Source organism: Oryctolagus cuniculus, chromosome 3 (genome assembly GCF_964237555.1).
Source record: "Oryctolagus cuniculus chromosome 3, mOryCun1.1, whole genome shotgun sequence".
Taxonomy (NCBI): Eukaryota; Metazoa; Chordata; class Mammalia; order Lagomorpha; family Leporidae; genus Oryctolagus; species Oryctolagus cuniculus.
Window position 1 is genome coordinate 170796551 of NC_091434.1, and position 26542 is coordinate 170823092.

At 41.4% G+C, this 26542-nt stretch overlaps 1 protein-coding gene across 19 annotated transcripts in view; it reads left to right on the top strand.

Moving 5' to 3' along the window:
- The window catches only part of CALD1 (caldesmon 1), a 193567-nt gene that overhangs the window by 131034 nt on the left and 35991 nt on the right, over positions 1-26542 (top strand). For all 19 annotated transcript variants that reach the window (XM_051847959.2, XM_051847961.2, XM_051847960.2 and 16 more), the window contains 1 exon segment: positions 19106-19252. In XM_051847959.2, coding sequence (XP_051703919.2) covers positions 19106-19252 — 147 coding nt within the window.

The following is a 26542-nucleotide window of genomic DNA, read 5'->3' on the forward strand; positions in this document are numbered from 1 at the left end:
TATGGGATGCCGGCGCTTCAGGCCAGGGTGTTAACCCGCTGCGCCACAGCACCGGCCCCTAGTAATTCATTTTAAAAATTTATCTTTAAGTAACAACCCCTTTTGTTTATTAATAGCGATATGCCCCCACTTTAGAAAATATAAAGGAAATGAAAACCTGGAATTTAGGATCACAAGGACAGGTATTTCCTTTCTGATCACCAAGTGCTTGCCTGTAGCTCCCCTCTGTCTCTCTCTGCCTTTTAGCATAACTACATCTGGCCCAAACAGTTCCTAAGTCACTTAATATGAATCAGTGTTTCTCCACCTGGCTGCAGGCTCGATTCGCGTAGGCAGCTTTAAAATGTTCTAATGCCTGGCTCGAACCCCTGGTGGTTCTGATTTAATTGGTCTGGGGCACATCCAAGCAGAAGGGTTGCTCAGAGCTCCCCCAGGTGATGCGAATGTGCAGCCAGTGCTGACAGCCTTGAGACAGCCTGGCCTGAATGCATCCTGCAGGGTATCATCTGGCTCCCTCCTGTGCCAGGCTCTTCCTTTCTGACATTTTGAAACCTTTAGAGAACATCCACTATATGTATGAAACAAGTTAGACTGGTTTCTTCTTCGCTTGGTTGGTTTAGTTCCCTTGTTTCCAACCCAACAGTAGAGGATTGTGCATTCAACCAAAATCAACTTTCAGACACATGGGTATTGTTTGAATTTTATTTTCCATGCATATAAAACTTATGTGCTCTGCCAAGTAGCCAGAACAGTGTATCTGTTTCACAGTCATTGGTAGTGAGGTTACCTTTTTCTTGCTTTCTCTGTGTTCCTTGTAGTTATTTAGTTTAGTTAATAAATGCCTTTATTTGATTTTTCTTTTAATATTAAGCCAACTTCACATCCTGAAATTGTGAAATTGCTGTTTGCAGCCAAGATAGGGTGAGGTGACATGACCAATGAATTAAACACATTTGAAGGACTACACATCTTTAAAAACAAGATAGGAAAGTACAGGGACCAGCATGGGGAGGAGTTTGGAACTTTGAAAATCTTATGGATTAGTTGGGTGTCTAGAATAACTCATTTCTGCCACATTCCTTACCAGCTATTTCATTACCAAGGAAGAAAGTGCATTTAGAAATTTTTAGGAATTCAAGACAGCAGACTGAGTTTGCAATATGAGTTAGGTAAGCATCATCTTGAAATTGATAAAGCAAGTTGTAGATACAGATGCCATTGCCCAGGGAGAGTGGGTTGGGTAACAAGAGTTTAGGAAGAAATCCTAAGAAAGACGTGAAATAAATGATAGGCAGAGAGTGAGAACGTTTCCAAAAGGAAGGCGTAGTCAGCATGTCAGGGCTCTCTGTGGGGTGGGGTGGGGTGGATGGAGTGCGCAGGGGCGGTGGACACTTTGTTTCAAAGTGCAGCTCTAGAGAGCAGGAGCCCATTCCACCATGTCTCTGTGAAGTGGCGGCTGCTAAGCCCTGGATGGAAGATGCCAGAGTCAGTGCAGTGCTCTGTGCTATTTAATAACCAATTGAAATGCTCCTTTGACATTTTGATCCCTTGGGCAAGTGATTATGATATCTGGAACTAAACAAAGTTACTTTACTGGATACATCCCAAGATGAGTTTAGGTCGACTCCCAAGTAGAATAAACTAATTTATAAACCTAACTCTGAAATTGAATGTAAAGGTAGAAGACAGCCCACGATACAGTAGGATCGGCTATTTTGGGCTATCTTCATGATTTGGCCATTGAATTATAAAGCTGACTGCAGTGCATGTAAATATTTCAAAAGGACTGGCTAAACCAAACATGTAGTCTGCCTACTTGTATTGAATTATTTTGGCTTTCCACAGACATTGCAAAAGGCCAAAACCAACATAAAGCTTGATAGTTAAAAGACAGAGAATGTAAAGAGATATAAGAAATTTTCAAGGGAAGATGACAAAGGAGGAGTAGTGGAGGGAAACAGGCACGCCACATAGTGACAGGAAAATGGGGAACTTCCGCTCTGTTCCTGAGCCAAGCCACAGCCAGTCACATGACAGAAAGGAGACAGGCTAACAGCACGTGCACACGCATAGACAGCACACACCAGCTTTGAAGCAGGCCAGAGTCCACAATCTCATTGGAAAGCACCAGTCTGACTTTAGTCCTTGATTGTTAATTATATTCAAAAGTCAAATATCTTTGCTGTCCTCAGCCACTTGGTTCTTCTTGACAAGGAAAACATTCCTGTTCCAGCTCTGAATTCAACTGTATGCAGTTGCAACATAGAGAAAGTGGTATAACCATGAGAAATGGATCTTTAAGAAATACATGAAAACGTTTTCATTCTGGACCAGTGAGCAAAATGTACCAGGTACCTACCATGGCAAACACTGTCAAAAAAAAAAAAAATTCATGGTTCATAATGGCTTTCAGCTTCTGGAAGAAAAGACTTGAGAGAAATGCAAAGTGTTGGGGTCCTACCCCACTTTTTTTTTTTTTTTTTTTGACAGGCAGAGTGGACAGTGAGAGAGAGAGAGACAGAGAGAAAGGTCTTCCTTTTGCCGTTGGTTCACCCTCCAATGGCCGCCGCAGCCGGTGCGCTGCAGCCGGCGCACCGAGCTGATCTGATGGCAGGAGCCAGTTGCTTCTCCTGGTCTCCCATGGGGTGCAGGGCCCAAGGACTTGGGCCATCCTCCACTGCACTCCTGGGCCACAGCAGAGAGCTCTTCTGACTCCAAGTAGTGAAGTTGGAACTTGAGATATCGTTTCTTCCCTTGGCAAATGATCAGGCTTCACGCAGTGGGACTGATAGAGAAACTCCTCCCAGCCCAAACCCGGCTCGTGCAGCATAGGATACAGTCAGGCATTCCTAGTTCAGGCCTGCCGTCTGCCTTCCTGACTGTCCACACAGCTTCTGCAAGAGTGTGTGTGTGTGTGTGTGTGTGTATTAGTGCTCTGGCTTTGGGGGTGTCCTCCCACCCCCGTTTGTTAGAGACGATAAAGTGCTAATAACTTTCAACATGATTTTTCCAGTAAATGCTAATGATCCTGGTATAGAACTGTGTCTTTCCCTAAACAGAGAACTGAGTCAGATCTCATCAGTTTTAGGAGTCTTATTGTCCTGTCTGTGACTTTCAGACTTGTAAGTGGTTTCATGTAGGCCTATTTGTCCTTTCTATGTTCAGTTTCTAATAAATCCATTATGAACTTGAGCAGTGCAGCTCATATTCAGGGACATGGTAGTACTCTTCATGATTGCCATTGTTCAGCGTTCTAATAACACATGCCTTTCTTGAATGCAATTACTAAAGATGCTTAGTAAATACCTACTTAATGCAAGTTCATTGGGAAAGGAAACTAACGTATAAAATATGTGTCCTGCTTTTAGCGAGTGTGTGACAATATGGCAGGCAACGTCATGACATTAAAGCAATGTGATGACTAGCTACATCAGCTGCAGCGTTTCACGGGAGGGAAAGCACTCCTTCAAGCCGGCTTCCATGGTGCAAGAGTGTCACAGTCGAGCAGGCCTCACGAGAGAGCTCGGATGCTTCTGTGTCAAATGGAGAGGAGGGAGAAACACCATCAGAGAAAAGAAGGCGTGCAAGTACAAAAGAAAAGAAAGCTCTTGTGATTGATTCGTTGTGCTTTCTGGCACCTGGACCTCCTCTCAGTGTGTGTTTCTAATCATGTGTGTCAGGTCCCAAAGGGAGAGCATGAGCCCCGCCCCCAAGGGGAGGACAGAGGGGCACAGCAGGTTCGGCAGTTTGCTTGCGGCTGGGCAGGTGGATTTATAGATGATGGAGCTCCCCTACTACCAACTTAACTAGCTTGCCTGCCATAGATTCGTTCTTCAAGGGACTTCTGCAGGAGCTGCAGAGACCCTAAGAATGCAAGCCTGAGGAATGATGGGAACCTGGGGAATCCAGTACAAGACCGTGTGTGTGCATGAGCACATGTGTGCACCACCCCAGTCACATTCTTCACCTTCCCCTTAAGCAAAGGCAGGCGTCCAACAGGGAGGAGAAGTGGAACTGCTTTTCCTTTCTTTTTTGAAAATCAGCTTTCTTGAGATTCAGTTTCTATGCCATCCAACCCACCCTCTGACAGTGTATGACCCAGTGGGTCTCAGGATGTCATGGAGCTGGGCAACCATCCCCACAGTCAGCATCAGAACATTGTCATCTTCAGAAGAAATTCACACAGCAGAGAAATCAAGTGGCAAACGGCCTGTTTGTTTTGTGATTTTGTTGGGGAGCACAGTGTAAACACGTAACCCATCGTATCTTCACGTTTTACCTTGGACATGACATTTTCTAATCTATGAAAAAAATCCCACAAGTGAAGCATAGCAGTAGATTTTGAAGTTTAAAACACTTTTGGATTGCTTTGGACAAACAAATGAGCATCATAAATTTTCCAGGCAAATCACATAAAAAAACTGCATGGTTGGGAGGGGAGATTTAATATCTTAGACTCATGCTTCAGCATGCCTGGCCAACAATGTGTTTCTTTCATTTGTGCCTACATATCTTTTAGGGGCTTTTTTTTTAAAAGATTAAACTCTGTCACTTAAAACTCAGTGCCAAAATCAACTGAACTTAGAACCAGACCTTCAAATTATGGACCATGCTATGTTAACCCAAGATTTTTCAAAAATAATGAAAGTTTCATGCACATTAATATGTTAAACATTACTTTAAATATAGTTTTGTTTCAACATCATTCTATCCTCTTAATTTCCTGTGTACTGTAATATCTATAAACATTTAAATAGCATTACAAGTATAGAATTTGTAAAGGAGGATAATTTGGAAAGCTCACGGAGAAATGAAATTAAGTGATAAGTTTCCTTTGGGGCAAAACAATTTTGAAATCTATGCCTAGTTTTTGAATAATATGCATTTTCCATGAACTTTATAAAGCTCTTTCATATAAAGATATATATATATATGTATAGATACATATGTGTTAGTGGTACATTCTTGCTCTTTTTAATTGATAAGAGTACATTAATCAAAAATGTTTAAAAACCATTGGCTCAGATCAGGAATAAGCGAAACTTCTTGTGAAGAGCCAAATTGTGCCTGTCTTCAGATTTATGTGCCGTGCAGCCTGTCTCCTTATTTAACCCTGGCGTTGAGGTGTGAAAGCAATCAGAGACAGTATGGGCATGGTTGTGTTCCCATAATACTTTGTTTACAAACACTGTGGTGGGCTGGATTTGGCCTGTGGGCTAGTTTGCCAGTCTCTGGCTTGGGTGACTAAAGCTCTTCGTGAATCTACAGAACACCCTAAGAAGGCTCCTATGTTGGAAAGACAACAAATATGGGAACTTGAAGATCAGGGTCAGTCCTGATTTTGTGATTACTTGTGTGAGTCACTTTGCCTCCTCGTGAGAGCTTAGATTGACAATAACCTGCACAATTCCTTCTCATTTTATTAATCTGTGATCCTGAGGTCCCACCACCTTACCACAGCAGTGGATTTCAATTGGGATCTGATTTTGCAACAGAGTAAGTGAAAATCCACATTTAACTGTGTGCATGTGCAAAGTGAGTACAAGACCGGAGAGAAGGTGGCAAGAATTTTAAAAGGGCAGAAATTCCATTCTGAAAAATTGGAAGTCATGGTTCACCGCTCTTGAGGGGTCCTCCACAGCGCTACTGTTCTAAACGAGTGTGGGATTTGCTGAGCTGCAGTTTCCTCTTGCAACTAAGATTTATGGAGCCCTTGATATTGGGTAGCTGGCCCTAATGTCTTTTATTTCTTGGAGAAAGCTGCGGAATGAGATGAAACACCTGGAGCGGAGACTGAAACTAGAAAATCTCCCGTGCGTGCTGCCTTCAAGGCCTCCTTACCGCAGAGGCACAGCCATCGGAAGGGTCTGGTTCGTTCCACGGTGTCAAATCCTGGGACTTCTCTTCCTGGTTCTTAGAAGCCAGCCTTCTGTATGTGCCAAGCACAACTGGAGCTCCACTAATGCCCTTCGTGTCTTGCAAGCCCCAGCCAGACTCAATCGTTTGCTTTTCCACGTCCGTATTTCCTCACTGCAACTTGTGATCTGAGCTCTCTGCGTGTGCAACAGTCCTCTCCCAACACCCTGGCTCCCAGTCCCAGCCATCCTGAAAGAGCCGGTTCAAATACTACTTCCTCCATGAAGCCGTCTAATTCCTTTGCTGGAGCTGTCTTCCTGCTCTAAACTTTAAATCACTTGATCTGAATGTCTTCCATACTGTTGACCAAACTCTACTTGCTACCTGCCACTTCCCTACATGTGTCTTAGCTCCCCTACCAGGGGTTACTTCATCTTGGTTTCTGCCCTCTGTAACTTGGACAAAGTAGTGCTCACTCAATGTCCATTGAGTGATGCATAACTCCAGCCATTTGGTGCCAGTGTGTACAATGGAGCAACAAGCCTCACTAGCCAGTGTCCCACCACTGCACAATTCTGCATTGGTGTCTGACACATTGCCCACCTCCTACTTAGAATGTAGGTCTTTCACACAGTCTGCTTTGCTGCCTATCACACAGCACTCCGCTGTCTTACTATTGCGCCGTCTGCCCCTCCAAGTCCCAGTTCCACATGGGTCAGTGATTTGGTTGAGGAGAGGAATGCACACAGGAGTAAGAGTGCCGGTGCTGTACCTTTGTCATTTGTAATTAGAAACCATGATATTTTTGCTGTGGAGCTGGTTCTCTCCATTACTGAAGCAGTTCCTCCTCTCGGTGGTAACTATGTTAAGGAATCAGTAACTGCATTGGTATCTAGTCAGAAAACAGCATAGGCCCTGTTGGTTAATAACCTGCTGTTGGGGTAGAGATCTGCTGGCCCAGACAGGCGCACACAAACGTGGATTCCTAGTTACTGTTACCCTACCCGTTGAGATGTTCCTGTTTTACAAGGGCCTTCTAGGAACTCAAAAGGAGTGTTGAAGCGTGGAAGAAGGTTTTATGGTGAAGCTGGCTTTTTACTGGATGACAACACATGGGTGTCTGCGTTTTCCTCCGTGCTGGGCCAGCCCTGTCTTAGGTAAGGTTTGCACTGATTTAGGAAGAGGATCCGCCAAGGGCAGAGCAGACGCCATGACTTCCTTTCCCAACAGTAGGGAGGTTGGACTCACTCGCGGTGCTTGGCTGCAAGCCCCCTGCGAGAATAAATGTTCTTTCCAATGGGCCAAGCATCCAGGATGGGGCCCATGGTGCTCCATTTCCTGACTGCACTCAGCTCGTCTTTCTGCCTGCTCCCATTTATAAACAAAGCTCTGCGATTCCAGGACATGGGGAGACAGCGTGCGCCAAGTGGATACTAGAGAGGTGTGTGCAATACCTCTGGAGCCTGGGAGGTAGCAAAAACCCCCAAATGTGCTTCCCTGGTAGAGGGAGAGTTGCTTCTTTCACTTTTGTGCTAGAAGCGATGCCCCGGTGTCCTGTCCATCAGTGGATTAGAGCTTCCTGCTTCTGAAAGAGACAAGGGACCCAAGGGGCGGGGGAGGGGGATGATGGGCGGCCGTGCCACCCGGACGGAAAGGAGGACTGGGAATGAGGAAATAAATTGTAAATCTTTTTCCAATTAGGAAAAATGAGAGTGGAAGCAAAATACTCCAGAGGGTACTTTTCCGGGAGGGGACAATCATCAAAGGCCTGTTATGAAAATCCCTTGCCCATAAATGTCCTCGCATTAAGCACTGGCTGTCGGGAAAGGACACCAGGAATGTATGGAGCTGACCCAGGATCCCAGACATGACACAGCGGGATGCACACGCGTGTGCGGTGTCCGTCAGCGTGTCTGCAATGCTGTTTTCCCCTTACACGGAGTCCTGTAATTAGTCGCAGGTTTATCATCTCCACTTAAGGGCTTCTTGCTTGTGTTTTTCCACTTACTTTATTTCTTTTGTCAGTTGTTTACCATTGTCATGGCAGTCCCATAATTTCAAGCTCCACCATGTGGAATTATAGACTTTATGTGCCACATCACACAACTATTTCAAATTTGGGGGTAAGACTTGAATCATGCTAAGACTCACCTAAAATGACATCATACTTTGTACAGTTGAAGATGGAATTGGAAATTTCTGTTTCGAGGAGATGTGATAGGCAAAGAATTCACTTGTTTATATGCCTGTGGTCTGAGGGACCCCATTCAGCCCATGGCAGTGGGGGACCCCTCCCTCCCTCTGCTCTGAAGTAGGTGCTAGCCAGTTGTCTCCACTATGCAACAGGACAAGCTGGCAAAATGTGGTGTTGCCAACCCTAGACCCCGGGTCTGCACTGTTACTCCTGTTCTGCTTTTTGATGAAGCTCAAGCTTTATTATACATCTACTGTGACATTAAAGCAAGATTATCCTTTAACAGATACAAGAGAGAACCACGCCAAGTCAGATCTTATTTTCGACTGGCAACATTTTTGAAAGTCTAATTTCCTTTAGGATTATATTTCTTGGAGATTTTTATTAGACAAAGAACCCTAGGTTGAGGATGAAGAAAAGGTAACATTTATGGAAATACATGTAGGAATTGGGTTTATCTATTTTAGCAACATATGTACCAGTTGAATGTTAAATAAGGATGGGAAGAGAATGGAGTTTGGGTATTTTAATTATCTTTCTTGCTCTTTAAAATTCATGTCACCCAATGTTTAACTCATTGGCCCTTTTTCCTTACCCTTTGTAAACATTTTTAAGTTAAAAAGTGAATCTTTGGGGCTAGCATTGTGGCACAGTAGATTAATTAGTATGGGATGCCCATCTGTGGTTCGAGCTCCAGCTGCTCCTCTTCCCGGCTAGCTCCCTGTTAATGCACCTTGGAAGGCAGCAGATGACGGACCAAGTACTTGGGCCCCTCCCAGATGGAGTTCCTGGCTCCTGACTTCAGCCTGGTGCAGCCCTGGCTGCTGTGGCCCCTTGGGGAGTGATCCAGTGGATAGGTGACTTCTCCCTCTCTCTCTGTCACTCTGCCTGCAAATGAACAAATACGTCTTTTTTTTTTTTTTTTTTTTTTTTGACAGGCAGAGTGGACAGTGAGAGAGAGAGAGACAGAGAGAAAGGTCTTCCTTTGCCGTTGGTTCACCCTCCAATGGCCGCCGCTGCAGCCGGCGCACCGCGCTGATCCTGGCAGGAGCCAGGAGCCAGGTGCTTTTCCTGGTCTCCCATGGGGTGCAGGGCCCAAGCACCTGGGCCATCCTCCACTGCACTCCCTGGCCATAGCAGAGAGCTGGCCTGGAAGAGGGGCAACCGGGACAGAATCCGGCGCCCCAACCGGGACTAGAACCCGGTGTGCCGGCGCCGCAAGGTGGAGGATTAGCCTATTGAGCCACGGCGCCGGCTCCGTCTTTTTTTTTTTTTAAAGTGAATGTTTGTATCTGAGCAAGTTTATTGTTTAATAGGGTGAGATAGATGACATGGTATAAATTCAGTCCTGTTTGTGACCAAAAAAATAGATTTTAGTTTATCTCAGGAAACTGACATGGAATTATCCCTTCAAAATTTGTATTTAATAGATTTGGCAGATGCATTCTTTCTTTTAAAAATAAATGTGAGGAAAAAAACCTCAGTAAGAAATTCAACCCAGATTCTATCCAGTTTATTTCTACTAAATGTCGCAAGCCATTTATTTTATTAGGTGGCATCGGTTGAATAAGAAGTTGGACACGTTTATCTTTTCCCAACAATAATTTCAAAAAATATTTGGAAAATTCTCTCTTGTCTGTCATTATAAACTACAGCTATTCATATAAAATAGATGAATCTCAAAGGCATCATATTGTAGGAAGCAGCCTAATCACTGAACACATGTAATATTATTATGTAAAATTTTTAAACGGCAAAACTTTAAAAATTGTGTTATTTTGGGATGCACGCCACAGTGACAAAACTACAAAGAAAAGCAAGAAAATAATTCAAATATCTCGAAATCCAGGCTACTGCTTATCTGGAGGCATTTGAAGTGAGACAGGAGTGGGATTGAAGAGGCGCACATACGGGTTTCTGGGACATTGGTGCCATTTGGGTTGAGTAGCAGGTGCCTGGGTATTTGTTTTATTGCTCTTCTGTGAGGTCATCATAACCTATACACTTACTGGCAGATAAAATCTAAGTCTCTTTAATTAACAAATACAAATAGCTAGAATTTATTATTTTAAAATTTCTTGTGCCTGTGTGCATAGATTCAGAAATGAGCCCCTAGCTTGGGGATCTACTTGCCCTGGGTTGGACCATTCTAGAAGAGTTAGAACACTCTGGAACCTCTGTAGTTCAGAGTCAGAATCAGAACACCCAGTACCCCCTGGTCTCTTCCAGCCGTATGTGATGAACACGACCCCGTCCATTGGTCTGACTGGATACTTTGACTGTAAGACACTAAGAACCAGCGTGCCTTGATCGGTGTGGCTCCGGGGAGAGGTTTGCTTTCCCTGTTCTGATGTTTCTGTCTGCCGTCCCCTGTAGCACGTTGCCCCTGCCTTGCGGTCTGTGGTCATGGAAACTCTGTGATTATGGGATGTCCCCGTTGTGTGAAGCAAATGGCAGGCTGCTGGTGATACCTTGTGAGGACATCCATAAGAACGCTGGAGTCTGCGAGCACGCGATGTGTTATTGCCAACCCAAATGTATGGTTGCTATGCACGCTTTGGTGACTTGTGCGTGAGTGCATGTATGCAGGGATGCGGTGAGCAAACATGGAATGGATTATGTGGGACATATTTTTCCTGGACCATATTCATCAAAGGAACACATCCCTTGTATGCCTTCGCCTCACTACAAGGCACAACACTGAAATAGCACTGAACCCTACAGCGAAATAATACCGCACATTTTTCCCTTTCAGCACCAAGGAGGGGGGATTCTTCCAAATCAAAGGAGCTTTCTTTCGTTCATCCTCCATCAACTACTAACAAACCAACAAACGATTAGCTGTTAATCAGTTTCTAAACACATTCCGGCCTGAAAAAATATTTTTATTTTCTTAATTGTTTTTTTTTCTTCATTGTAGTTTTTAATGACTTTCGCTTAAAGACTGCAAGGGAAAAAAAATGCAGAGCTGGACTTTATGTGCGTTAAATGAAACCGCAACATCTTGCCGACACCACATATAAACAAAATCATATTTAAGAGCCTGGAATGTTTTTCTAAACTTCTTTTAACTTTCAAACATACAGTAAATCTGCAAGGCAAATATGACTCATTTCAGTAGCTCGGGATTTTCCTTCCTAATCACAGCATGGCCGGAGCTTTTTGCTAAGAGCGTTTGAGCAATTTACAAAGCTGATTGGATATGTTTGGAGAATCTGCTAGCATTTCATAGTATGAAAGAAAATCCCTGGGGTTTTTGGTACATGAAAAAGAAGAATGAAAGTATGTGTGAGTCATTTTGCCTCCAAACAGTTTGATGAGCATGTTTTTAACCCATGTGAGGTAAGGTTTTAACTCTTTAAAATCTTAAAGAGCCAGAAGTCCCTGACATTGGCAGAACAAGTATCATGGGAATCAAACAAAAGTAATCGTCCAAGAAACTTCTGTCTTTGAGGCTGTGAGCCCCAGGCTGTCTTCCTCCCGTGTCTGGCTTGCCTGAAGAGCCTACAGTGCAGAACCACGCGTGCAGAATGGCGCTGGGGGTTGAGTCTCTTGACTGCAAGCCTGCGATGTCCTTCCTCCAGCACCACCTCCTCTCAAACGGTGCACAGCGTGAAAGCCGAGGGACGGCAGGAGGCAGAGGGAATCAGGGTTGGTGCTGGCCTCTAAGTTACTAGGAATTCGCACATGCGGGGCTTCCACTGGATTTGTTCTCGGAGCTGGCAAAGTCGTTCAACTCGCTGGAATTTTTTGTGCAGTTTTCTTTTTTTAATATAGGAATGTGGCAGACACAATTAAGGAAAACAGAGACTTGAAAACTTCGATCTGATGCGGTCCTCTTTAACTCTTAACAGGGTCTCTAACTTTGAGTCTTTCGTTTTCAGCGTCACTCACTGACCCTGTGGACTGATCTATAAACACGTGGGTGCTTAATAAGGCTCGGGGATGTCCAAGGACACGAAAGGGTTGGAAGGTGACAATTCAATGTCTCTTCGGTGCCACTCTTGACAATACTTTCAATACAGTGGTGATTCTCTAACAGGGAAGGTTTTGAAGGAGACTCCCAAATTCACAACCATTGATGAAATGTTTTTCTGTCGTCTTATAAGTAAGTGTGCCATTCATGAAAGACTGTTTTCAAATACATATAGTCTAGATGCAGTAGTTTATAAGATACATATTCCTTTTTATGAATTAGATACTTCATAAAACATTTTATTATCAGTAAATAGCAAAAGTATAAGCATTTTCCTTGATAACTTGAAAGCAGCTTACTTTTTAAGATAGTAGAAACCACTGCTATATAAGACATACAAGATTGGATATTTTTCTAATTCTGACAGTTAGCAGCAGGCTCTCTTATTTGAAGATTTATCTGACTTGGCTATTTGAAATAGAACATGGAATAACTACTATGAAGGGCAATTTTGCAGAATCTTTGAAATTAAACAAACATATACTATTCACTTTTTAATATCGTCCTTGGAGAAACACATGCATTGTATACAATAGAGGACAAATGAAAGAAAATTCAAAATGTCCATCTATAGGAGGGTAGTTAAGCAAAACAAAACTAGGGGACCCTATTCAGTAGACAGCAAGAATAAAGTGTGCCTTGCAAAACTGATTTTTACAAGTCATCAGACGTACTGCTAAATGATCTTAATTGCAAAATAACTGTATCATATATGCCATGTATATAAACATAGAGAAGAGCAAGATGGCAGTCCCAACTCACAGAACTGTCATCCAGTCAGTTCCTCAGAGCAGTTCTATAATTAACACAAAAGAAGGAAATCTGTACTTGGCCAGCGCCGTGGCTCACTTGGTTAATCCTCTGCCTGCAGCGCCAGCATTCCATAGGGGTGCCAGGTTCTAGTCCCGGTTGCTCCTCTTCCAGGCCAGCTCTCTGCTGTGGCCCGGGAAGGCAGTGGAGGATGGCCCAAGTGCTTGGGCCTCTGCACCCACATGGGAGACCAGGAAGAAGCACCTGGCTCCTGGCTTCGGATTGGCGCAGCACCGGCCATAATGGCCATTTGGGGGATGAACCAACAGAAGGAAGACCTTTCTCTCTGTCTGTCTAATCTGCCTGTCAAATAAAAAAAAAAAAAAAAAGAAAGAAAGAAAGAAATTTGTACTCACCGTAGACTTAACTGTTATTTTTTTCCCCCATTCTCTCTGGGTCTTTAATGTTCCCAAACAGGTAATAAAACCAGTCTCTGCTCCAATCAAATTGGTTCTTACTTTTTCTTATCCAGTTCTTAAACCTGACTTCCTGCATAAAGATCTTGTTTTGTTGATAAAATACAATTTCTGGGATTTCACTTGAAAACTTGAAGAATGATGTCTCATGGTCTTAAGTCAGAAAAATCAAGAAAATGGAAAAAAGACAAAATGAAAGGAAATAACAATATTCTTCAAACTCTGGAAAACAGGGTAAAAACAAAAAGAACCACCTATTGTGTAGATGAGATTATCATAAGACTTTCTGCAGGGTTGTACAGCCCTTGAGAATTCTTGATGGGGAAGGTGGGATGAGGGGCCCGTGGTGGCGAGAGGCCTGGTGCCTTAGTCTAATGCCCTGCTAAGAAAGCTTTGCCAGTTCCTCTTTGTCTTACCTGTTACACCTTTAGACCCCTGCCCATCCCAATGTAAAAACCCCGACTCCTCAATGCTTTCCTTATTTGCCGTGTCTGCGACACTTAGGTTTATTTGAACTCTGTATCTAAAAGCCCCAGAACACAGCGTGGTTATCCTGTCACTTGAATGCGAGGCAGCAGAGCTCTGGTAATAAAGGCTTAAGACATCTTTGGTGTAAAAGTCACAGACTGGGAGAGTTTTCCCTTTGTATGCACTTGATTTTTCCTATCGTGTAACGTTACGGCCTTCAGCCAACAGTTCTAGAGTGAAAGACAGGCCAGTCCTCTGTACTGTTTCATATCACTGACACAATATTGTGAAGGACTTCTGAAAGTATCTGTGCTTATTCATGTGTGTGCTGAGGTATGCATGTGTGTATACTCACACGGGGAGAGAGAGAAGAGAGAGAAGAGAGAGGAGAGAGAGAGAGACCCCTAGACTATGTGTCTCTCTCTCTTCTGAATGTCCAGGGAGTCATTTTGCTGTCAGCAACATTGGGCTTCCTGCAGAAAGGTCAGTTACTCCTTTCTCCAGGTGTGTGTGCCAAGAGATAAGCAAAGCAGAATGGTCCATCGTAAACCTTGAAACAGCATGGGTGGAAGCTCATGGATTGTCAGTCGATTATTTTCTTTATTAGACACTTGCTTTGTAGATCATTTGCGAATTGCTAGTTTTTTTTTTTTTTTTTTCTTTCCATGGACCACAATACAATGCAGTTGGTAAAACTCTTAGGCATAGCTCAGGCTTTCTGCGATGATTCAGAGGAGCTTCGGGATTCCACAGTGCTTCGGAATCCTCCAGGAACAGCCGCTGTGTTGGTGCTGTGGACTATAGTGCATTGGTTATACTGGCTTCTGCTGCATTTCCCCAGAAGGATCAGACAGATTGTCATCCTTTCATTACAAGGCGTGGGGTGGTTAGGTATGATTTTCAGTAGTCAGCAGCATTGCAAATAGGCTTAAATCTGGTGTGTGGAAAATCAGATATGTTAGCACTTTATCTCTAACTGAGGGATAAGGCAGATGTAGTGGTATCATTTGGATGAGTTAAGGATCTGTGTGCTTGTCTACCTCTCTGGACAAATTCTACTTCAAGGTGAGCGTGCTGTTCTCATGCCCTGGTTGTATGGGCAGGGAGGACTCTGACGATACAGAGCAAAAGCCTTTAAAATGAGCTTTCTCTTAAATGCAGAAGCTCCAACTTCTTAGTTTTTCTGAATAAGTAATTTAAAAAATGGTAAAATGCACCTCTGCTCATGTCCTCTACAGCATTAAGAATAAAGTTGAAAAATTTTTAAATGTCTATCGATAGAAAATTGGCTACAGAGTCTATAGTACCTCTTTATTAGTAGTAGGTAAGTATACATAGACTATTGTGCTGCCGTTTTACATTTATCTTACTAATGTGTTAAAAGGAGCCACAGGGAGGCATTTATCCCACTGGTAACGATGCCTGTACCCCGCATCGAAGCACCCGCACTCCATCCTTGGATCCAGCTGCCTGCGTGCAGCCCCAGAGGAGCAGTGTTGAAGGCTCAGATGATGAGGGCTCAGATGATCAAGGGAGGCCTACATGTGATCCTGTCTTTGGGCTTCAGTTGACCCCGGGCCCAGGCCCAGCCAGTGTGGGCATTTGTGAATGAACCAGTGGGTGGGACCTCTCGCCCTGTCCTTTTTCAGTCTCTCTACTTCACAAAAATACTTCAAAAATAGTTATAAATAAGGCAAATTAAGGAAACTGTTTACAAAATGACATCTCTAACATATTCCTGCTTATTTAAAATGAAAATATCCATGAATGCTTAGGAAATGTGTGGTAGAATATATTGAATTCTCATCATGCTGATGCCTGGCAGTGCAAACCTAGGGGGCGGAATTCTACATTCTCCTTCATACATTTTGTTTCATCTGGTTTTAAAAAATAAATAAAATAAAAAATAAATAAAATAAAATACATTAGTTTTGGAATTTAAAAAATTGAAATTCTTCAATTGGAAAGAAAAAATAAGCCTTGAGACTAGAAGAATTATCCATTGCTGTGAGAGAGATCGGAATGGTAGGACACAACTGTTCATTTTTCATGCTGAAGGCTAATATAGGGAATCTCAGAATTGAAAAATTTCCACAGGTATCAAGTCGTTTGTCATGAACACAATTTCGCTTCTAAAGTGTGAAGTCAATGGACGGGTTATTGGGATCCCACACTACTTTTGAACCATCCAGGAATGCTCACTGTGTGTGTACTATAGACTGTGGGTGGATTGCTAATACCTGCACCTGCCGAATTTCAACTAAGCATGTGATTATGATTGAAAATATCATGAAACCATTTTGCCTCATTTTTTTATTCTTTGTAAACAATTTTAATATGTTTCTTTACTAGTATTAATAAAAGGCCTTTACAAATCTAGCCCCGGTAACTGTGTTTCCTAGGAAAGGAATGAAGAGTTCTATCTCTAAATTTTAAACTGTACCGAGCAAGAAGAGTTAGAAGAGACACTGGAGACAATCCAGTTTTTCAGGTCACCCCTCCCATAAGAAATCTAAGAGGAAGAAGGATTAAGAGTGAGCTGGTAATCCAGTAGCTGTCAAAGTGAAAGCCAGCAGCATTCAACCGTGACACCCACTAGGTAGCTGGAAGGAGAAAGGTGGTGACATCTCAGATTTTTCTTTTTTTTTAACTTTTATTTAATAAATATAAATTTCCAAAGTACAACTTTTGGATTATAGCGGCTCCCCCCCTCCATAACCTCCCTCCCACCCGCAACCATCCCATCTCCCGCTCCCTCTTCCATCCCATTCTTCATCAAGATTCATTTTCAATTATCTTTATTCAAATTTTTCAAGTATAATGGGATGTTAAGGGCTTACCAGTAGATTCCATTCAGGTAATGAGGAGTTTTGCTTTTAGCATATGGATGCCCCCTAAGGAATGTTTGTGCCGCTTGCCTCCTTTTGGGGGACCAAGGTCACCAATAATAGGCATGATCGCTTGGCTGATCCAGAGCTGTAGAAGAGCAGATGAAGACACTGTTTGATTAACCCGGAGAGTAGTCATTAAAGACTCGTTCTCCCTGCTGTGGTTAAAGCTGTCTACTGAGAAATAAGCCAAAGGACTATTAGGCCAAGAATCTGAAGGCTGAAGCCAAACCACTGGCTGGGAAGAGTTTTCAAGTACAAACTACAATGTGATTGAATTAGAAAGGAACATTTGAATCATGTCATGTTGTCACCTCAACTCCTCAAGAAATCTAACACTGAACTCCTCTTTCCACACTAAGCAGCTCCCCAAGTGAACTTTCCTGGAAACAGCAAAATATCGCACTGTAGAATGCTTTGCCATGACATACCCATTGTCTCATTTGATTGTCACACAGTTATGGACAAGGTCGTTGAACTCAGCCTAATCAAATAGCTCCAAGTTAGCAAGAGACCAGTTTCTAAGTCCTAATCTAGTCACCATTAACTACATCACACCGCCCTCCTCGCCATATTTGTAGAAATAAGCCGTTCTGTTTTATAGAATGACTGACACTTTATTTAGATCGGCTTATCAGTATTATGCCCTAGCAGTATTTACAGTGTATGCAGTCAGATTATCTGAATTAGTAAAGAATTTTCAAAAGTGTTTATCTTGTTTTTTTATAGATGCCTAGGAGAGAAAACATTCTTAGCAGTATTGTTATTGGAGACAAAAGAAGACACAGATGAATAAAGTACTAAACTAACAATACCTAGTTTGTAAATCTCACATGAGCAAACCATGATAAGTTGTGTAAGATTCGTATCGTGTAAATTGTCTATTTTTACTGTTTGTTTCATTTGTAAATTATTTTGGCATGGTGGTTATATAAGAATTATGAGCATGTTTCAAATATCTTTTCTACTGTATTATGCCTACAGTTGGCAATTCTATATTGTACACTTTAAAAATGTGTTAGGAAGGTAGATTTCATGTTAAGTGTTCTTACCACAATGAAAAAAAAAAGAATTAATCACATGAACTGTTTACATATCTGGATTTCTGTGCCAGTAACATTGTAACAAAAACTCTTTAACCTTCCAGTGTAAGAAGCAGCCCACTGCAAATGCAGCCCCACCACTATCCCCAAACCTATCCCCAACCCATGGAATCATCAAGTCAGCCTTCCCCTGGGTCAGAGAGCCTACGCATTGTTTGTCTTCTATCTCTCAGTACAGATGAACCCTTCAAAGGTGGCCAAGTTAACTCTGCAGGTCATTCCTTATTGAGTTTGAGCATTTGTAGTTCCCAAGTTCCAACTTACTTATTTGGGATCAAGTATCAGGGGAAAAAATACAGTGTGGAAACACTGATTGTGTAATTTCTCCAAATAGGCATTTGCTTTCATTGAAACTATAAAACCTAAATAACATGGAAACATGTGAGGCTCTCTGTGTCTCTTCCACCTGCCTCAGCCCTCAGGCTACGTAAATATAGACCTGTGGCGCCGTGCCCAGCGTGTGTGTGCAAGGGCACCAAAGCATTTTCTAGATCATAAGAAGGAACCTTATAGGGAACTCCACCCCTTCCAAATGCACTGAGAGTGACGCCTCCTGCCAGTGGGCAATAGCACCTCCTCTCTCAAGGAAAGAGGACAATCCAAGCTCCTGATTTTAATTAGCAATCTTGGCTTATTAACACGGATCGTGGGAAACTTGATTCTTTTCTAATCTTTTGTGACAGTCCTACACAAATAATTCACACAACTTGCTGAATTCTTTTTAATGAGTGCTTTGATTATTTTTGGTTCAATACTCAAGAGTTTTCTTTCTAAATCTTACATGCTAAAACTCAATTTAATAAGGAAATCCAAATCTAGCCAACCATCTCTGAAGGTAGCCTACTTTTTGTGTGTGATCTTTTAGTTTAAGAGGCTATTTACTCATTGTAAATGATCCTCTCTAACTATTGTATTAATGCTCTTCAAATATTTAGTAATTTGAAACTTGGGGCATTTAACGTAGCAGTTAAAAAAGGCACCCTTATCGGAATACCTGGGTTGCATCCTCCCAGCTCCTGGCTCCAGCCTCCTGCCAATGCAGGCACTAAAGGCAATGGTGATGGCTCAAGTACTTGGGTTCCCGCTACCCAGGTGGGAAACCCGAGTTGCATTCCTGATTCCTGGCTCCAGGGAGGAAGCCACCAGATGGGCGTGCAGTCTCCTCACCTCTCTCTCTCTCCTCCCCCCAAATAAAAAATAATTTTCAAAAACGTTTTAAGAACAAAACTGGCCAATAAAGTCTACACTGAAAGAATTGGCCCATCCCTTCAGGAGGCTGTGGTTAACTACGTAGTCAGGTTCAGACAAGGGCTCAGGGTGGTTCCTGCCGGGAAGCTGGTGAAGAGGGTGGGCAGTGGACTCGCGAGTGCTCAGGTTGTCTTTGCCGCTTGTAGAATCGCCTACCAGAGGAACGATGATGACGAGGAGGAGGCAGCCCGGGAACGGCGCCGCAGAGCCCGCCAGGAGAGGCTGCGACAGAAGCAGGAGGAAGAGTCTCTGAGGCAGGTGGCCGACCAGGTGGAGGTTCATGCCCAGAACAGGTAGGCGCTGTGCTCTCCAGAATGGACACTTCCTAAGTTTGGCCTTAGCTTGTGTGCTGAATGGCACTTGTCAGGCCAAGCGTTCCCCCTTACAACCCAACTCAACCCTTTTCCGGTCGACCTACTTCTTGAATACTTTTGTGGTCATTTTAGGCTACTCATCAGGCTGAACAAGTTAATTTGATTTAGGCATTAGGATACTACTATTCTTGTCTCTTCCACACCCCAGCCCTGTCCCCTGAATATATCCCAACTGGAGCTTTTTATTTTATGGCCTAGTATTTTTTAAATTTACTAAATATGGTAGGTTTCATCTTTAAAAAAGAAAAACTATGTCTACTTATTGCTGTCTGCATTGAATTGAAGACTTATTAGTTTAGTAGAGTCTTCCATGCCCACTGGTAACAGATAACACTTGTATTTTAAAAGTACTTATGAATTGCAAATGTTTTTTTTCCCTAACATACAGACTGAGTCAATATTCTCCAAATACTGTAATATTCAGTAAGATGCAGAATCTTGCTTAATGTAATGTGATTATTCAAACACATTTAATGAGTTTACTACTACAATTTTTCTGGTAGGAATTAGGGAAGTCAAGAGTACCCAATACATTCAATTCCCTCAGAAAGGGCTTTACAACAAAATAGAGTCACACAGTCCATTACATTAGTGGTTAGCATATATCATAGGTATGCCACCAGAGTCCAGAAAAAATGAGGATATTTCAGGTGGGGCAGTAGAGAAAAAATATTTTTAGTTTAAAACTATGGACTGATGAAATATAATGAAGCACCTCTGTAAGGTCTTGCGTGTGGTTTTATTTGTAGCTTGTTGTATTTTGTGCAGGTTGGGAGGGAGCTATGGGAGCTCCTGTAAGGATGCTTATTGGTTTGTTGGAGAAATAGAGCTCGTGTCCCTTGACAAGCGTGGTGCCACGGGTCTGAAACTAGGATCTCTGTGTTCACCAGCTGGCTTTGAAGCCCAGCTTGGCCTTTCACTGTGTTTCTTCACTTAAATGGAAATAAAACTTCTGCCTTTCTCCTAAGAGTGTGGTTAAGCGTAAATGAGACAATAATGCATGTAAAATGCACAGCACCTTGCACACAGTAAGCACTGAATCTAATCATCATGATTGTCACAGGCCTTCAGAAGGAGGGCAGCATAGTCATTGACAACTTCTCTGGTTTTAACTTTAGGGAGAAGGGACAGAAAGATTGCCCCCGCCCCAAAAAGGCATTTTGAAGTCTTCTCTGTGTCTAGTTATTAGTGAGTAGTCAACAATGGCTTAAAAAATTATTAGAGGTCTATAATTTTCTGCTTTTAAGATGTTGCTTCTATTTGTATTTCTCTTCTGTGTTCACATTTTATTATTACTAGTTTTTTCATGGTGTTGATGAATTTAAAACTCTTCTCTTTTTTTTTTCTTAGAAAAGTATACTCAAGTCTGAGAATATGTGATTTATCTCTGAAAGATTAGTTATCCACAAAGAGAATGATTTTTGTTGGGACTGTACAACTCCAACTGGCACTTAACGTCTACTAATGATTGTTGTCATAACTGTAAATAGGCAAAGAAATGTTCAACAGGATCTGTTGGTCCTCTAACTTGAGAGTGTTTTAATCTGGTTCACACTTTGGCATTTTGGGTACTTTTTTTTTAAGAATTATTAGAATTCATTTGACCCAAATGCTTTATGTATGAATTTTTCTTTGTGTTTTCAGACATTTAATCCTTTTATGTCTCACTCATGGAGATAATATCCTACAGCAACAGCTAAAGCCAACAAAGTTTAAAATCTAGGCTTCACTCGGCCATTTTTTCTTGTTAAATATGAAATGTGCTTTTCCAAAATTAAGTGAACTTGAACTTCAAAAGAGCCAAGTGTGGTATGAATCATGAAATCTGATGGAGTGTCTAAACATTGCAAGATATATTCTTCCAACTCTGGTCACAGTTCTGCTATCATAGGACCGCTTGTTTCCTGCGGGTGGAGACCAACACCCTTGGCGTAGGCTGTGTCCAACATCCTGCAGCAATGAGGAAGGTGACAGACGTGGTGCAGTTGGTTTTTTTGAGATTGTTATTTTCTTTTTAATTGTCCCTTTTCCACTCTGGAAAAGGACAAGAAACCTTTTATTCCTAGAAATCTAGACAAAGAAGTTAGGTGTTATATATCAGGTAGCTTAATGCTGCCTGCTATAACAATGAACTCCCCTAATTTAGCTTAATGCGGTAACTCGTACTAGTCCAGTGTGAGTATTTCTGTCTAGGAGGTGGAATCAGTCACCTGTCTGCTTTCCTCCTGGGACTCTGTCAACACTAGGCCTTTCACCTGGCCAACACTGAGAGGATATGAGATTGCTCCACTGTTTCTTTATACTGCCTTGATCTGAACGCATCACTTCTGGTCACATTGCATTGGCAGTTATGGTCACACGGTCCCTCAAAGGCACAAGGAAGAAGAGAGGGTAGGAAAAGTAACCCCTGGTAATCAGTTCTCCCCCATGACTGTGGGAGGAGGAGCATGAATTTCAGAGGCCAGGCAGGTGTCTACCACATGCGTATAGAATCTCCACGTGGTAACGCACACCCCGTCTTCCTCTCCATGTACCTGTGCTCCGCCCACTAGGTCAGGACTTCTAAATGGCGCAGTGGTACATGTGAATGCTACCTGACACTGGAAGAATTCACTTCTTATTTCAGTTTGGGCCTTGTCTTGATTCGAGTTCCCTAAGAAGCAGATTCTGAAAAAAAGATTTGTGCTCAAGCAGTTTATTTATTTATTTTTATTTTTTTAACTTTTATTTACTAAATACAAATTTGCTCATTGTGGTTTTGATTTGCATTTCCCTGATTGCTAGTGATCCTGAACATTTTTTCATGTGTCTGTTGGCCATTTGGATTTCCTCTTTTGAAAAATGTCTGTTTCAGTCCTTGGCCCATCTCTTAAGTGTGTTGCTTGTTTTGTAGTTGTGGAGTTTCTTGATATCTTTGTAGATTCTGGTTATTAATCCTTTATCAGCTGCATAGCTTGCAAATATTTTTTCCCATTCTGTTGGTTGCCTCTTCATTCTCTTGACTGTTTTTTTTTCAGTACAGAAACTTCTCAATTTGATGTAATCCCAGTTGTTAATTTTGGCTTTGACTGCCTGTGCCTCCGGGGTCTTTTCCAAGAAGTCTTTGCCAATACCTGTATCTTGCAGGGTTTATCCAATGTTCTCTAATAATTTGATGGTGTCAGGTCATAGATTTAAGTCTTTAATCCATGTTGAGTGGATTTTTGTGTAAGATGTAGGGTAGGGGGTCTTGTTTCATGCTTCTGCATGTGGAAATCCAGTTTTCCCAGCACCATTTGTTTGAGACTGTCCTTACTCCAGGGATTGGTTTTAGATCCTTGATCAAATGTAAGTTGGCTGTAGATGTTTGGGTTGATTTCTGGTGTTTCTATTCTGTTCCATTGGTCTATCCATCTGTTTCTGTACCAGTACCATGCTGTTTTGATTACAACTGCTCTCTGGTATGTCCTGAAATCTGGTATTGTGATGCTTCCAGCTTTGTTTTTGTTGTATAAGATTGCTTTAGCTATTCGAGGTCTCCTGTGTCTCCATATGAATTTCAGCATCATTTTTTCCAGATCTGAGAAGAATGTCTTTGGTATTTTGATTGGTATCGCATTGAATCTATAAATTGCTTTTGGGAGAATGGACATTTTGATGATATTGATTCTTCCAATCCATGAGCATAGAAGATTTTTCCATTTTTTGGTATCCTCTTCTATTTCTTTCTTTAAGATTTTGTAATTCTCATCGTAGAGATCTTTAACGTCCTTGGTTAAGTTTATTCCAAGGTATTTGATTGTTTTTGTAGCTATTGTGAATGGGATTGATCTTAGAAGTTCTTTCTCAGCCATGACATTGCCTGTGTATACAAAGGCTGTTGATTTTTGTGCATTGATTTTATATCCTGCTACTTTGCCAAACTCTTCTATGAGTTCCAATAGTTTCTTAGTGGAGTTCTTTGGATCCTCTAAATAAAGAATCATATCATCTGCAAAGAGGGATAGTTTGACTTCTTCCTTCACAATTTGTATCCTTTTAATTTCTTTTTCTTGCCTAATGGCTCTGGCTAAAACTTCCAGAACTATTTTGAATAGCAGTGGTGAGAGTGGGCATCCCTGTCTGGTGCCAGATCTCAGTGGAAATGCTTCCAACTTTTCCCCATTCAATAGGATGCTGGCCATAGGTTTTTCATAAATTGCTTTGATTATATTGAGGAATGTTCCTTCTATACCCAATTTGATTAGAGTTTTCATCCTGAAAGGGTGTTGTATTTTATCAAATGCTTTCTCTGCTTCAATTGAGATAATCATATGATTTTCTTCTGCAGTTTGTTAATGTGGTGTATCACGTTGATTGATTTGTGAATGTTGAACCATCCCTGTATACCAGGGATAAATCCCATTTGGTCTGGGTGGATGATCTTTCTGATGTGTTGTTGCATTCTATTGGCCAGAATTTTATTGAGGATTTTTGCATCTATGTTCATCAGGGAAATTGGTCTGTAATTCTCTTTCAACGCTGCATCTTTTTCAGGTTTAGGAATTAAGGTGATGCTGGCTTCATAGAAAGAATTTGGGAGGATTCCCTCTTTTTTTATTATTCTGAATAGTTTGAGAAGAATTGGAGTTAGTTCTTTTTTAAATGTCTGGTAGAATTCATCAGTGAATCCATCTGGTCCTGGGCTTTTCTTTGTTGGGAGGACCTTTATTACTGATTCACTTTCTGTCTCAGTTATGGGTCTGTTTAGGTTTTATATGTATTCATGGTTCAATTTAGGTAGGTTGTATGTGTCCAGGAATCTATCCATTTCTGATAGATTTCCCTGTTTGCTGGCATACAAGTCCTTGTAGTAATTCCTGATGATTCTTTTTATTTCTGTGGTGTCTGTTCTTACATTCCATTTTTCATCTCTGATTTTATTGATTTGGGTCTTTCCTCTTCTTTTTTTAGTTAGTTGAGCCAATGGTGTGCCAATTTTGTTTATTTTTTCAAAAAAACAGCTCTTTGGCTGTCTTTTGTAATTTTTTTATTCAATTCTGTTGATTTCTTCTCTGATTTTAATTATTTCTCTTCTCCTACTTGATTTGGGTCTGGTTTGCTTCGGTTTTTCTAGATCCTTGAGATGCATTGAAAGTCATTTATTTGGTGCTTTTCCAATGTCTTGATGTAGGCACCTATTACTATAAACTTTCCTCTTAACACTGCTTTTGCTGTATCCCATAAGTTTTGGTATGTTGTGTTGTTATCCTCATTTACTTCCAGAAGTTTTTGATTTCTCCTTTGATTTCTTTTATGACCCAGTATTCATTCAGGAGCATGTTGTTCAATCTCCATGCGTTTGCGTATGCTCTAGGGATTCCTGAGTTGCTAATTTCCAGCTTTATTCCACTGTGGTCTGAGAAGATGCATCGTATGATTCCAAGTCTTTTGAATTTGCTGAGACTTGCTTTATGGCCTAGTATGTGGTCAATCCTAGAGTAGGTTCTGTGTACTGCTTAGAAGAATGTGTATTCTTCAAGTGTAGGATGAAAAATTCTGTAGATATCTGTTAGATCCATTTGGACTATAGTGTTTATTAAATCTGCTGTTTCCTTGTTGATCTTCTGTCTGGTTGATTTGTCTATTGCTGAAAGAGGAATATTGAAGTCCCCCAATACTATTGTATTAGAGTCTAAGTCTCCCTTTAAGTTCCTTAACAAATCTTTTAAATAACCCAATGCCCTGTAATTAGGTGCATATACATTTATAATAGTTACCTCTTCCTGTTGAATTGATCCCTTAATCATTATATAGTGCCTCCTCTTTGTCTCTCTTAACAGTATTAGTGTTAAAGTTTATTTTGTCTGATATTAAGATGGCTATGCTAGCTTTTTTTTTGGTTTCTGTTGGCATGGAATATATTTTTCCAACCTTTCACTTTCAGTCTGCATGCATCTTTGTTGGAAAAATGTGTTTCTTGTAAGCAGAAAATAGATTTTTTTAATCCATTCAGCCAATCTGTGTCTTTTAACTGGAGAGTTGAGGCCATTTACATTCAATGTGACTATTGATAAGTAGTGACTTTGCCCTGCCATTTTCCCAAAGATATTTTCTAATATCTGCTTTGAGCTTCCTGTGATCTTCTACTGAGAGATTTTCTTCCTTTACCTTCTTTCTTACTGATTGCTGTGTTTCTGTGTATAACACATCTTTAAGCATCTTTTGCAGGGCTGGATGAGTGGTGACAAATTCTTTCAATTTCTGTTTGCTATGAAAGGTCTTTATTTCACCTTCATTTACAAATGAGAGCTTTGCAGGATATAGTATTGTGGGCTGGCAGTTTTTCTCCTTAGTACCTGGGCTGTATCTCACCATTCTCTCCTAGCCTGTAGGGTTTCTGATAAGAAGTCTGCTGTGAGTCTGATTGGAGATCCTCTGCGAGTAATCTGATGTTTCTCTCTTGCACATTTTAGAATCTTTTCTTTATGTTTTACTGTAGTGAGTTTGATTACAACGTGTCGTGGTGAGGATCTCTTTTGGTCATGTTTATTAGGGGTTCTATGAGCTTCCTGTATTAGGATGTCTCTGTCCTTCTCCAAACCCTGAAAGTTTTTTGCTAGTATCTCACTAAAAAGGCCTTCTAATCCTTTCTGTCTCTCCATGCCTTCAGGAACTCCTAGAACCCAAATATTGGTTTTTTTTAATAGTATCCTGTAGAGTCCCAACAATAATTTTTAAATTTCTACTTTCCTCTTCTTTTCTTTGGTTTGACTGTATACTTTCCTGTGCTCTGTCTTCTAAGTCCGATATTCTCTTCTGCTTCACTGATTCTGTTTTTAAGTCTCTCAAATATGTTTTTCATTTGTTCTATTGAACTCTTCATTTCATTTTGATTTCTCTTCAATATCTCAGTTTCATGTTCTGTTAAATTCTTCATTTCATTTTAATTCCTCCTTAAGATTTCATTTTCACAAGAGAGATTTTCTGTCCTATCCTGTATGGATTTCTGTAGTTCATGCATTTGTTTTTGATAACTTCTAAATGTTCTTATCATAAATTTTTTGAAATCCCTATCTTGCATTTCTTCTATCTCATCATCTTCATAATCTTGTATTATAGTGCTGTGTTCATTTGGGAGCATCATGATGTCTTCCTTGTTCTTGTTTCCTCGGTTTCTGTGTTTGTTGTTTGGCATTGTGGAGATATTCTTTGGTTTCTTCTTCTTCTTTTTTTTTTTTCCTCGCTGTG